At 43.9% G+C, this 14,945-nt stretch overlaps 1 protein-coding gene across 1 annotated transcript; it reads right to left on the bottom strand.

Annotated features, from left to right (window-relative positions):
• Window positions 1–914: 914 nt before the first annotated feature.
• On the bottom strand, window positions 915–3,829 carry get4 (guided entry of tail-anchored proteins factor 4). The gene is given in 9 exon segments (NM_001123614.1): window positions 915–1,003; window positions 1,143–1,215; window positions 1,334–1,409; window positions 1,514–1,654; window positions 1,768–1,906; window positions 2,003–2,152; window positions 2,257–2,338; window positions 2,473–2,551; window positions 3,500–3,829. Coding segments are annotated over 9 exon segments (969 nt in total). The 5' UTR covers window positions 3,640–3,829.
• Between the last annotated feature and the right edge of the window lie 11,116 nt (window positions 3,830–14,945).

The raw sequence follows: 14,945 nt of genomic DNA, 5'->3' as shown, positions 1-14,945 counted from the left end.
AAAATGGCGCAGTCACCAACTCAATCTGACAATGTATCGGGAGGGGGGCGATGTATTAGGAGACTTCAACGTAACTGATTCGCATTCACATGAGCATGCCAAACACATTTAACACACACCCACCCACCCAGATATATGACCTGAGCATACCCATCTACCAGTGGAGGTTGCTGAGGGGAGGATGACTCCTAATGATGGCTGGAACAGCGCTAATGGAATGGCAAACACAGAAACATGTGTTTGATACCATTTCACTCGAGCCATTACCATGAGCTTGTCCTCCCCAATTAAGGTGCCACCAACCTCCTGTGCCATCTACCCGTCCACTCATGTCGACTTAAACACACGTAATCTTCCATATGGATTATGAGTAGTGGTCAAGTCCGGCTTTAGCTTGCAGCCAGGTGTACGATGCCTGACAGGTATGTCTCTCTACACTATGCAGCTACCACATTACAAGTTGTTTATAGTAATTCTTTAATACAAATTACTACCTGCACCTGTGGTAGATGCATGGTATATGAGGAGAAAAAGCAGCACGCCCTAGAATGAAAAGGTTTTCTTTGTTGTTGTATCCCAGGCTGACGTGTTATTTTACGAGTTGAATTATGACTGAAATGAATACACAGCCATTGTTGAATCTTTTCTGTCCCTGTGGATGAGAGAAAATAAGTCCAGGGAAGGAAGGATTGCAGTTGCTCTCTTATCCTTTTTAAAGAAGCAAACCTACACAGAAAATTGTCCAAAACTAAGAAACAAAAACAACAAAAAAAAGAAATTATAACAACTCAAACGGAAGGAGTTAGCATTTTGGCGCAGTCCAGGCAGTGCTGAGGGGGATAGTTTGGCCTGCTCTTTGTTCGGGTTCTTGTTGGATGTGGGGGGTGGGGTCAGCCTTGCACTACCCTGTGCTCTCAGTCCAGCTCGATGGGGCTGCCGTGCTCCTGTGCTTCCTCTCCCTCCTCATCCTCACCTGAGCCCATCAGGCTGTTCAACAGGTTCCCTGACAGATACAGAACACACTTGAATGAAACACAAACATACCGTTTCACCAACAGCTTTCAATGGTGATCAGAACGGCTTGTGAAAATGGTGCTTAGTTCATGCCTGGTATTTAAGAGATGACAGTCACAAGCACTTACCTAGCAATCCACCATATGATGAAGACTGTTTGGGTGGCACCCCGAAGAAAAGCTGTCCTATCCTGTCGAGATACTGATGCAGCAGGCAGTCAATGTAACAGGAGGGGTAGAGGAGAAGCAAAAAAAGTCATTAGACACCATGCCGAGTTACAATGCTACATGAGGAACACTCATTAAAGGGTCAAGCTCACCTCATTATACATAGGGTCCCTCTTCAGGGAAGGCTGATACTGCTCACATAGCACCGTGAACACTGTTAATTTGCCTCTGCAGAAGAGAACACAAAAAGTTGAGGCAAATTTATGAGAACCTGGAAAAAAAATGTGTTTTATTACCTGAAGGTTTTGGTGGTTGAATAAACAAGGCCTTACCCATCCACTGCCAGCAAGAGAAACCAGATAAAGTTGAGCAAGGGCTGCACAAAGGGAGGATCCTTCTCTATTGAGGGGTGTTTCTGCGTATATGTGCTGAAAACTACAGACGCACTGTTTTTGTTCTTTAAACAGAGGAACCTGAGCAGGAAGAGGAAAGAGGGGCAGAGGTGAACAAGCAATTAAACAGCGGAACAAGCAGCTTTTTTTGACAGATTGAAAACGGATCAGGGTGCAGGGAGACAGAGACTTACTGCAGGACGGCCTGTGCCACAAACATGTCCACCTCACTGCGAAAGCCCCGCTGCGCCGAGTACTCCACCAGCATCTGGGCACAGCCCTCTCCATCAGAGGAGTGCAAGAAGTGGTAGCGAGACTCACTGTAGTTTTGCTCTAAACAGATAGAATGGTATCATATTCAACCTCTGTTCAGGGAAACATGAAAATGATATCCTTGCAGTTTAATGTTCAGAGTTTTCTACTGAATACCTTTCCACAAGGTGACTGCTAGGAGCTGATGCAGTTTGGGGGCGCCCAGCTTCCCCGAGCCACCTGTGGACCATTTGAGTGCGCGGGACACAAATGCTACTCTCTCTGGGGAGTTAGGGTCCATCAAACTGAACAGCTTAGCCAGGTGCTCTGAAATTACAACCCAGAGGAGCTTAACACACTGACACTAACTGTGTTTATACTGTTTAACTTCAATTCATTATATACACACACACACACACACGTTAGCTCACCTAAGTCTTCGTCCTCCACCTTTGCCTCGGATTTCTCCAAAGACTCTAGCACCAACATTGACAGGTCTGCAGCACTGTTAAGCTGTGGATGACAAAAACCTGTAATTTGCCACAGAACTCACAACTGTTTAGCTGTGGATAATTAAAATTGCTATAGCCAATGCCACAAAAATGGCCGAAATGCAATGAATGCCCCTGCGTCATGACTTCTTATACCTGGTTGTAGCTGAAGAAGAGCTGGGCGCCATTGTACATCAACTCCCTGGCATCGGTGTGCTTTGCCTGTGAAATATACCTGTGTCAAACAGAGATGGCAAATGTCATGTCACTGACAAACTGAATTCAAACCAGGCTAAGCAAGTGACAATATCAATCAAATGTATTTATAAAGCCCTTTTTACATCAGCCGAGTGACAGTATGGATGTTAGTGTGGTGGTCCCCTGCCTAGGAAATAATGAGGGCTGAAAAGTAATACTCAGTCACTGGGCCAACATTTCTCAATACACGACAGTAAATCACAGTTAACTGTCAGTTACTAGGCACACACAGTTCTCATGTGAAGTTAGGCTACTTGTCATGACAGTCAAAAACATTGAAGTACAACAGTAAGTGAATGAATTAAACCCAATGACAGATGACACCATCGTTATTAAAATAGTGATGGAAGGTTAGGAACCATGGGCAATACCAACACCTATAGCTAAATTGATTGTGCATGTGTAGCAAAGACGACTAGCTACCTAACGTTAGCTGGTTAGGACATGTAAGTTAGCTAAAACAAACTAGCTTGCTCACGTTGGCTAACGACACACTCTAGCTATCGATATAGCCAGCTAGCGTTAGCTACTACTTGTATCTGAGATGATTGTTACTGGGCTAGAGATGACAGTCTGATTATCAGTGTGTCAGGTCAGTGAACTGTATCTTTACTAAACAAAAACCTACACTTGTGGGCAACTAGTTAGAAAAACGAGATGGACTGGCTAGCTAGTTAGCGTATATTGCGACATTAGCTAGGCTAGCTCGCATGCTGTGTCCCATTTTGTGACTTGGAGTGATTGACGCAATAAACTGTCCAAACAAAAAGAAGGACTGACCCGAGTGGGTGGGGCAGTACCTTGAATATACCAATCATACACTAAAATGTAAGCAGCAAGGTTAACAAGCAGAACGATCTGGAAAGGGGAGGCCCAAAAGCGAACTAATAATCTAACCGGGCTAACGAAAATTGAAATGTCTTACCTAAAAAACAAGGTTCTGTACATCTGGTGAGCCTCATAGTAATCTCCCTTTTCCACACTGGCTCGCAGTTTCCCTTCAACCCGCTGCGTTCCTCCACGGTTTCTTGCACTGGAACACTTCAGAGCCTCCTGCTCCGACATTATTATTGTTTGTTCCCAGCAACTCGGCCCAACAACCAAACGTTGACACTGACAGTGCAGAAAGCGGATACACAAAAAAAAATACCTAGCATTGACCCATTTTACTTGCCGTAGTTAGTTTTGGCTGTGGCACAGACAGAATGGGAAACACAGACACGCCACAGGGGCTATAAAGCTGAAGCATCCGTTCAGAACGTTTTCTCACCACCAAATATGGTAGTGAGAGGAAATCCAGTGGCAGGTAGTGGGAGAGGATGGAACTGGGTGAAACTGTGTCGACATTCTGCAAATGTTCTCATCGATGAAACATCTGATCTTAATACATTTTCTGTTCCCAAAACTAAAATCTGTTACGAACACAATGGATTAAGTTTTATCGACTTGACGCTTTGCCAAAGTCTTAAAAAATAGCGTTGTTTAGAAGGAGTGCAAGGTTTGTGCACATGCGCACTTCACAGAGGAGGCGTTCCCTAAAGGAAATTTATAAATACTGTATCTTTGGCGATGACCTTGTGTTGTTTACATACGAAGTCAGGTACTAGCAAAAACAGTCTGGGGCGTTAGTGACAAGATTCCCTGCTAAAGTTAGGCCATTTTAATTTCACAAATGTTGGGTTTAACACATTTTCACCGTTTTATTACAGTTTCATTTTTTTATGTGATCAAATGTTGTTGTTTTTTTTATCTACGGTCACAATGCGATAGGGTGCAGGCCAGGCAGCAGCCTGTTAGCCAGCCTGCCAGCTTAGTTGAGTCTGCCACTAGCACAGTCAGTGCAGTCAGCTCAGCTTTTTATTGAGACAGTGTCTGTGCCTCGGTCTAGGTCGGACAAAACTAAACATGGCAGTGTTGGCCTTAGCAATCTCACTGGATAAAATACCTCCTCCGTTCCTGTCATTATTGAAAGAGATTGTGATCAGTGGAGATTTTAGCATGTAAATCTTGGTGGGGCAAACAAACAAAAAAATGTTTTAGATGCCAGCAAATCCATGATACAACACAACACTAAACAATACATGAATTGCACTGTAGCGGTTTCAAACGGTGCCCACAAACTGCTAGTGCCTACATAAAGCTGTCCCAACAGCAGAGCTTTCTTTTCAGCACCATGGAGTGAATCCTTACCACTTGCTACACCTGGCTATCAGCGGAGCCTTGTCTGGCACCAAAACAGTTCATTCAGCCTCATTTACTGCCTTAAAAAAAAACATAGCTGATATGGCTGACTTGCTTAAACAAATGTGGTTTCTATTGACAATTAGGATGTACAAACTATGGCATAAGGGGACAACGAGCAGATTAGAGGCAATCTGTAATTTCGATTAAGACATAATGAGCAAGCTAGGACGGACATAGTCAATGTAATTATTTGTTCAGCACTTTTGAAATGTACAGCAACAGAATTCAGAACATGGGCTGTTCTTACAGTATTCTCCCTGTACACCAAGTCAGAACCGTAGGATAAATAAAGGGGGCATATAAGCAGACAATAAAAACTCTTACAATATTCGATGATTACATTTCTCTAAAACAGGCTATAGGGAGAAAGGGACCAAATTATTAGGGTGAGGCATATAGGCTGCTAACAGCTTACTGCACAACATTCACTTACTATTACTTTCTTAGTTACAGTATACATATCTCCCTGGCATATTACATAATTTATGCAGCTGTAACCGATGTGAAATGGCTAGTTAGTTAGCGGTGGTGCGCGCTAATAGCGTTTCAATCGGTGACGTCACTCGCTCTGAGACTTGAAGTAGGGTTTCCCCTTGCGTTGCAAGGGCCGCGGCTTTTGTGGCGCGATGGGTAACGATGCTTCGGTGGGTGTCAGTTGTTGATGTGTGCAAGGGTCCCTGGTTCGAGCCCGGGTTGGGGCGAAGAGAGGGACGGAACCTACACTGTTACATTGATGCTGTTGACCCGGATCATTGGTTGCTGCGGAAAAGGAGGAGGTCAAAGGGGGGGTGAGTGTAACCGATGTGAAATGGCTAGTTAGTTAGCGGTGGTGCGCGCTAATAGCGTTTCAATCGGTGACGTCACTCGCTCTGAGACTTGAAGTAGGGTTTCCCCTTGCATTGCAAGGGCTGTGGCTTTTGTGGCGCGATGGGTAACGATGCTTCGTGGGGTGTCAGTTGTTGATGCGTGCAAGGGTCCCTGGTTCAAGCCCGGGTTGAGGCGAAGAGAGGGACGGAACCTACACTGTTACACAGCAGCATACAATACTTTTTTGGACTCACCTTGTTGTGCTGTGCTCACTTGAACAGGAAGGTGGCGCAGCTGTCCTTGTGGGCAAATTTTGTCATCAAAATGTGTCATCAAGGTTCTGGAATTTTCTGGATTTATGGTGCTTTCAAGACAACTGGGGGGGAAACAAGGTTGAATCATGACGTCAGTGATCTTCAGGTCAGAGCTCTAGAAAGAGGCCTGAGTTCTCGACTTGGAATTCCGAGTTGGATGACCGTTCAAAATGTATTTTCCCAGTCTGAGCTCGTTTTTTTCTGAGTTCCCAGTTGTCTTGAACTCACTGAAGTCTGAGATTTCCCAGTTCCCGAATTTCCAGTTGTTCTGAACCCGACAGAAATCATGTTGGATTGACAGCATGAATGTTTATCCTTTTAAGCTTGGAAAAGAGGCCCTTAAACCCAGACTTGGACCACATCCCACCCCATTGAATAGCACACTAGTGATTGGCTTTAGTAACGCTTGCAGTTAACCGCCACTGATTCCTTCCAAACCACTCATTGTTGAACTTGTCCAATGGCCGATGAGCACGGATACGTTGTATCTATAATTTCTCTTCATATGACAATGATTGAAAAGGATTTGCCAGTAGATTGTCGACGTGATTCATGAAGATGACTACTTGTCTAGCTTGCTAGCTAAGATTTTGAAAGTATGATGTTGACCAGATCATTCCATCAAACCTTTTTTTTATACCCCTTTTCATGGTATCCAATTGGTAGTTACAGTCTTGTCTCATTGCTGCAACTCCCGTACGTACTCGGTATAGGCGAAGGTCGAGAGCTGTGCGTCCCCCGAAACACAACCCAACCAAGCCGCACTGCTTCTTGACACAATGTCCACTTAAACCGGAAGCCAGCCGCACCAATATGTTGGAGGAAACACTGTACAACTGGCAACTGTGTCAACGTGCACTGCGCATGGCCCGCCACAGGAGTCGCTAGTACGCGATGTGACAAGGAAATCCCTGCCGGCCAAACCCTCCCCTAACCCGGACGATGCTGGGCAAATTGTGCGCCGCCCCATGGGTCTCCCAGTTGCGGCCAGCTGCAACAGAGCCTGTACTCAAACCCAGAATCTCTAGTGGCACAGCTAGCACTGCGATGCAGTGCCTTAGACCACTGCCCCATTCGGGAGGCCTCAGTCCACCAAATGAGGAGAGTTACAAACTTCACACACCAGTCAGAGTTATACTTAAACTACATATTTAATGATGAGCTTTGTATTAGCAATGACTTTCAATGATGCGCTATCTCTAATGAACCATTGAAAAGTGACAACACAAAGGTACAAAGATATTTTATAGCCATGATACACCCCTCTCAACCTACATGACGAACAACAGATACATAGAATGGTCACAAGGTTAAGATTTGTATGAAAGATATCTATAAAACATAGCAGACAGCAACTGCTGTGTCAACAGTTGTCTGGTCTGGTGTCTGGTCCTCCTACTCCAAACTGGAACCGTCTCTCCCTGGTATGGTATAGAACAGAACAATTAGCTCATGTTCTCTGGAATGCTCTTTAGGCTTTATTACCCAAAGACATCGTAAATCTCCTCTGTCAGTGCTATCTCATAGAGGTCCTTCCTCAGTAGAACACACACACAATAGTTAACAGAATACTCTATTCTGTTGAATATTACAACCATTATAATACAATACAAGCATTATAACATAATCTTGCAATTTTCCACGACACATCATTTTATCTGTGGCCAATGACGTTGAGCCTTCTTGGATGGGCACTTATAATGTAACTCTATGGCAGCACTCAAGGGGCTTCAATTTTCGAGCTCTCCCCATAGATTTTGCGGTGACGTAGTGTCCCCATGAGTGGCAAAACACTGAGCCAATCACGAAGCGACTAGAGAACATTACCAACCACTACACACCGTATTTTCCGCTGGCTGCCCCACCACCACAGAAAGCACTGAGCTAGGATGAAACACCTGCATTTTGGAGCTGCCTTACTCAAAAAAGCAAAAAAGAGACCATGTTTGTATGAAGCTTTTTAAAATTGTTTGCAAACTGATATGGGACATGTATTAATGCCAAAATAACATGCAAAACAGGCAATAAAATATCTCTACATATTCGTTTTTTTGCTAAACAGGTGGGGCTTGCCCTGAATGACGGCTCGCCACTGATTGTGATAATATCTCACATCTCAAAATAGGACTACATAATGTTAGATCCCTTACTTCGAAGGCAGTCATAGTCAATTAACTAATCACTGATCATTACCTTGATGTGATCTTAATGTGATTGGCCTGACTGAAATATGACTCAAGTCTACTCACCTCAGATTAGATGTGAGTCGGACGGGATGGATACCCTACAGATACCCGACCAGGCCCAGATCCCCGCCATTCGCTGGAGAAGGAAACAGAGATTTTGCGGAAAAAGATCAGGGTGCCTTGTGAGGATCAGGCGACGAGTGACTAATCAGCCTTTGCCTTCTGTCACGTTCAATCGCTGGAAAATAAATTGGACGAACTGTAAGCACATATATCCTACCAACGGGACATTAAAAACTGTAATATCTTGTGTTTAACCGAGTCGTGGCTGAACGACGACATTAAGAACATACAGCTGGCGGTTTATTAACTATATCGGCAGGATAGAACAGCAGCCTCTGGTAAGACACAGGGCGGGGGCCTATGCATATACGTAAACAACAGCTGGTACACAATATCTAAGGACGTCTCGAGGTTAAGTGTCTCATGAAAAGCTGTAGACCACACTATCTACCTAGAGAGTTTTCATCTGTATTTTTCATAGCTGTCTACATACCACCACAGACCGATGCTAGCACTAAAACCGCACTCAATGAGCTGTATACCGCCATAAGCAAACAGGAAAACGCTCATTCAGAGGCGGTGCTCCTAGTGGCCGGGTACTTTAATGCAGGGAAACTTAAATCAGTTTTACCTCATTTCTATCAGCATGATAAATATGCAACCAGAGGGAAACATTTTTTTACTCCACACACAGAGACACGTACAAAGCTCTCCCTCACCCTCCATTTGGCAAATCTGACCATAATTCTATCCTCCTGATTCCTGCTTACAAGCAAAAATTAAAGTAGGAAGCACCAGTGACTCGGTCTATAAAAAAGTGGTCAGATGAAGCAGATGCTAAACTACAGGACTGTTTTGCTAGCACAGACTGGAATATGTTCCGGGACTCTTCCGATGGCACTGAGGAGTACACTACATCAGTCACTGGCTTTATCAATAAGTGCATCGAGGACGTCCGTCCTCATGGATTACAGGCAACATTCGCACTGAGATAAAGGGTAGAGCTGCCGCTTTCAAGGAGTGGGACTCTAACCCGGAAGCTTATAAGAAATCCCGCTATGCCCTCTGATAAACCATCAAACAAGCAAAGCGTCAATACAGGACTAAGATTGAATCCTACTACACCGGCTACGACACTCGTCGGATGTGACAGGGTTTGCAAACTATTACAGACTACAAAGGGAAGCATAGCCGAGAGCTGCCCAGTGACACGAGCCTACCAGACGAGCGAAACAACTTCTATGCTCGCTTTGAGGCAAGTAACACTGAAACATGCATGAGAGCATCAGCTGTTCCGGACGACTGTGTGATCACGCTATCCGCATCTGATGTGAGTAAGACCTTTAAACAGGTCAACATTCACAAGGCCACAGAGCCAGACCACAGTTGTTTTCACCATATATTCTACATATTGGTTGATGTCATTCGGAAACACAATGTCAACTTTCATTGCTATGCGGACGACACAATTGCCTACCCTGGAAGCCTGTGTTTCAGACATGAGGAAGTGGATGGCGGCAAATGTTTCACTTTTAAACTCAGACAAAACAGAGATGCTAGTGCTAGGTCCTAAGAAACAAAGAGATCTGATGTTTGATCTGACAATTAAATTTGATGGTTGCACAGTCGTCTCAAATGAAACTGTGAAGGACCTCTGCGTAACTCTGGACCCTGATCTTTCTTTTGACGAACATATCAAGAATATTTCAAGGGCAGGATTTTTACATCTTCCTAATATTGCAAAAATCAGAAACTTTTGTCCAAAAATGAATCCATGCTTTTGTCACTTCTAGATTAGACTACTGCAATGCTCTACTCTCCGTCTATCTGGATAAAGCACTAAATTAACTTCACTTAGTACTAAAGGCAGCTAGAATCTTGACTAGAACAAAAAAATGATATCATATTACTCCAGTGCTAGCCTCTCTACACTGGTTTCCTGTTAAGGCTAGGGCTGATTTCAAGGTTTTACTGCTGACCTACAAAGAATTACAAGGACTTGTTCCTACCTATCTCTCCGATTTGGTCCTGCCGTACATACCTACACGTACGCTACGGTCACCATATGCAGACCTCCTTATTGTCCCTAGAATTTCTAAGCAAACAGCTGGAGGCAGGGCTTTCTCCTATAGAGCTCCATTTTTATGGAATGGTCTGCCAATCAATGTGAGAGACGCAGACTTGGTCTCTACCTTTAAGTCTTTACTCATCTCTTCAGTAGGTCTTATGATTGAGTGTAGTCCTGTCTGGTTTTGCGCCCCCTCTGGCTCTTGTGGTGGACAAGATTTTTGTGGGCTATACTCAGCCTTGTCTCAGTGTAGTAAGTTGGTGATCTGTTGATATCCCTTCAGTGGTGTGGGGGCTGTGCTTTGGCAAACTGGGTGGGATTATATCCTGCCTGGTTGGCCCTGTTCACCAGACGTGCAAACTTGTCGTGCTGCTGCTCCAGTTTCAACTGTTCTGCGTGCGGCTATGGAATGCCGACCTGTTCACTGGACTTGATACGTTGTCCCCGACCTGCTGTTTTCGACCCTCTCTCACCCTCTCTCTCGCCCTCTCTCTCTCCCTCTCTACCGCACCAGCTGTCTCGACCTCTGAGTATTCAGCTATGGAAAGCCAAATGAAATTTACTTCTGAGGTACTGACCTGTTACACCCTCTACAACTACTGTGTTTATTATTTGACCCTGCTGGTCATCTATGAACGTTTGAACATACAATGTTCCACATTGTAGAATAATAGTGAAGACATCTAAACTATGAAATAACACAAATGGAATAATGTAATAACCAAAAAAGTGTTTTATAAAAAATATATTTATATTCTTCAAAGTAGCCATCCTTTGCCTTGATGACAGCTTTGCACACTCTTGGCATTCTCTGAACCAGCTTCACCTGGAATGCTTTTCCAACAGTCTTGAAGGAGTTACCACATATGCTGAGCACTTGTTGGCTGCTTTTCCTTCACTCTGTGGTCCAACTCATCCCAAACCATCTCAAGGGAGCATGATTATCCACAATAGTATTGAAGACATCTGCAAAAAGGCTGAAAGCTAAATCAGGTTCAGGGATAGTGAGCGGAAATATAATCAAGATCACATGAAAAAAAACCTGTACACTGAAGTTTTTAAATAGGCTCTTTGTGATGATACAAGGCTCAGATTTTTGTATTCTCACATCTCTAACACGAACAACTGGGTAATGGTCTCTACTGTCTTGCGTGAAGACACCAGTAGAAACACACTGAGTATACAAAACATTAGCAACACCTTCCTAATATTGAGTTGCACCTCCCTTTTTACCTCAGAACAGCCTCAATTCGTCAGAACATGGACTCTACAAATTCTTGATACACACGAGAAACTGTTGAGCATGACAAACCAAGCAGCGTTGCAGTTCTTGAAACAAACAGGTGCGCATACCCCGCTCAAATTCACTTAAATATTTTGTCTTGCCCACACATACACGATCCATGTCTCAATTGTTTCAAGGCTTAAAAATCATTCTTTAGCCTGTCTCCTCTCTTTCATCTCCGCTGATTGAAGTGGATTTAACATGTGACATCAATGAGGGATCATAGCTTTCACTTGGTCAGTTTATGTCATGGAAAGAGTAGGTGTTCTTAATGTTTAGTATACAATGATATTTCTCTGGTGTATTTGTTAAAATAAGATCAATCAGGGTTGACTTTGAAGGATCTTTAGGGTTGGGCTGTGTAGGCTTAGTCACCAGCTGGGTTACCAGCCTTACCTCCCTTATCCTATCTCATTTGCACACACTGTTTATAGACTTTTTCTACTGTATTATTGACTGTATGTTTGTTTATTCCATGTGTAACTCTGTGTTGTTGTTTGTGTCGAACTGCTTTGCTTTATCTTGGCCAGGTCGCAGTTGTAAATGAGAACTTGTTCTCAACTAGCCTACCTGGTTAAATAAAGGTGAAATAAATCAAATAAAAAGGTTTAGTCAGGTTTTTCATCATTATACATCTTTTAGGTTGTCTGTAGCCTGCATTTACCAATCATAATTTAGGTCACCCAGGATAATAACTTCTGATTTAGTAAAAGAAGACAACAAACTAGTTAACTCCTCAAGTGCACAAAGGTTAGCCGAGGGAGGACGATAGACCCCTATAACAGTTATGGATACATTTTTCCCCAGACAAAGGCTTGAAGATAGTAGCAAAAAATGTTGGCAGAGGTAAATGGATTTCATTTACATTTACGTCATTTAGCAGACGCTCTTATCCAGAGCGACTTACAAATTGGTGCATTCACCTTATGATATCCAGTGGAACAACCATTTTACAATAGTACATCTATATCTTTTTTTGGGGGGGGGGGGTTAGAAGGTTTACTATATCCTATCCCAGGTATTCCTTAAAGAGGTGGGGTTTCAGGTGTCTACGAAAGGTGGTGATTGACTCCGCTGTCCTGGCGTCGTGAGGGAGTTTGTTCCACCATTGGGGTGCCAGAGCAGCGAACAGTTTTGACTGGGTTGAGCGGGAACTGTGCTTCCGCAGCGGTAGGGGGGCCAGCAGGCCAGAGGTGGATGAACGCAGTGCCCTTGTTTGGGTGTAGGGCCTGATCAGAGCCTGAAGGTACGGAGGTGCCGTTCCCCTCACAGCTCCGTAGGCAAGCACCATGGTCTTGTAGCAGATGCGAGCTTCAACTGGAAGCCAGTGGAGTGTGCGGAGGACCGGGGTGACGTGAGAGAACTTGGGAAGGTTGAACACCAGACGGGCTGCGGCGTTCTGGATGAGTTGTAGGGGTTTAATGGCACAGGCAGGGAGCCCCGCCAACAGGGAGTTGCAGTAATCCAGACGGGAGATGACAAGTGCCTGGATTAGGACCTGCGCCGCTTCCTGTGTAAGGCAGGGTCGTACTCTGCGAATGTTGTATAGCATGAACCTACAGGATCGGGTCACCGCCTTGATGTTAGCGGAGAACGACAGGGTGTTGTCCAGGGTCACGCCGAGGCTCTTAGCACACTGGGAGGAGGACACAATGGAGTTGTCCACCGTGATGGCGAGATCATGGAAAGGGCAGTCCTTCCCCGGGAGGAAGAGCAGCTCCGTCTTGCCGAGGTTCAGCTTGAGGTGGTGATCCGTCATCCACACTGATATGTCTGCCAGACATGCAGAGATGCGATTCGCCACCTGGTTATCAGAAGGGGGAAAGGAGAAGATTAATTGTGTGTCGTCTGCGTAGCAATGATAGGAGAGACCATGTGAGGATATGACAGAGCCAAGTGACTTGGTGTATAGCGAGAATAGGAGAGGGCCTAGAACTGAGCCCTGGGGGACACCAGTGGTGAGAGCACGTGGTGCGGAGACGGATTCTCGCCACGCCACCTGGTAGGAGCGTCCTGTCAGGTATGACAAGATTTCAGTTAATAAGAAACAGAGAAAATATGTTTTATAAGAATGGCCATTCCACCACCTCTACACTCTCTGTCAGCGCTGAACACATTATAACCCTCAATATTAAAGCTGCAATATGTAACTTTTTGGGTGACCCAACCAAATTCACATATTAATCTTTATTATAGTTCTGTAATGCTCATTGAAAGCGAGTCTAATAAGCGGTAGATCTGTTCTAGGTTTTGTTTTTTGAGTTTTTTACTTTTGGTTTTTGTACACCAGCTTCAAACAGCTGAAAATATCATATTTTTGGTTTTGTAAAATATATTTCACACTGATTTAGATAGAGAATAATTGTACTATATTATACTTGCTTGTTTTGTCACATAAACTGATATTAGGTGAACTATTAGAATTTAGCAACCAGGAAATGGCAGAGATATTTCTGCATAGTGCATCTTTAATATCAGAGTCCAGAATATCTCAAGAGTTCCAAGTCTCAGTCAATACCAGAGTGTCTGGATTCATCTGCATAGCCCAGATCTTGATGTAATCCAGTTTAGGAAGTACAGTCCTAATGTTCAGATGCATCAACCCAAGTCCTTTACGATTTTTAAAGTCACAAGGAATCTCCAACTTTCAGAAGGCGGTTGCAGGCCTTGTCTGATGGTTGATATTGATATAGTTGGTATGGCTATAAGATTGCATAGAACTGCACCATTTGGTCTATCCCTATTAGTAATAGAGGAAGGAGTAGATATTGGAATTACTTTTTTAGCACCATAGGCCCTGAGGCCGCAGCCAATGTCAATATGAGGAACTCTCAGAGTAACCAATGATGGAATGTTATAAACTGAACTGCATGGGCTTTGGTTGCTATCGTGCAACAGCCCAAGCCCTCTACGTGATGTGAAAACCGAGGGGGTATTCAAGTTTATGGAATTCACAGTGCACTGGGTGAGAAGACTACAGATCTAAGTGTGGAATTCAAACGAATGGGTACAAGATTACAACTGACAACACCCCTGGCAGTATAGACAACAGTACGACGATAACGCTTACAAAGGATGAGCGGGGCTTGGTTTGTCTCTGAGTCAATATTATGAGTATTGAATATACAGTGTATATAATAGTATATTTTATCACTGCCTCAAAGATTATATCACAAAAGCTTAGTGTGGTTAGGCTAGAATTTCTATGCTGTATATTTGCCACCTGTGAGTGTGAGATCATCACTGGTCCACTGATGGCGCATCTAGCTAACATTAGCATTTGCCACTGAGCTAACATTAGGAACAACAAATTGTAATTGGTACCATATCATACGCATTGCAAATTTGTAACATATTGTACGAATTGCAATACATAATAGAAATTATAATTCGTAGAATATCAT

Source organism: Salmo salar, chromosome 19, assembly GCF_965601325.2.
Source record: "Salmo salar chromosome 19, fSalSal1, whole genome shotgun sequence".
NCBI classification, from domain to species: Eukaryota; Metazoa; Chordata; class Actinopteri; order Salmoniformes; family Salmonidae; genus Salmo; species Salmo salar.
This window is presented reverse-complemented; position numbering and strand designations above follow the sequence as displayed.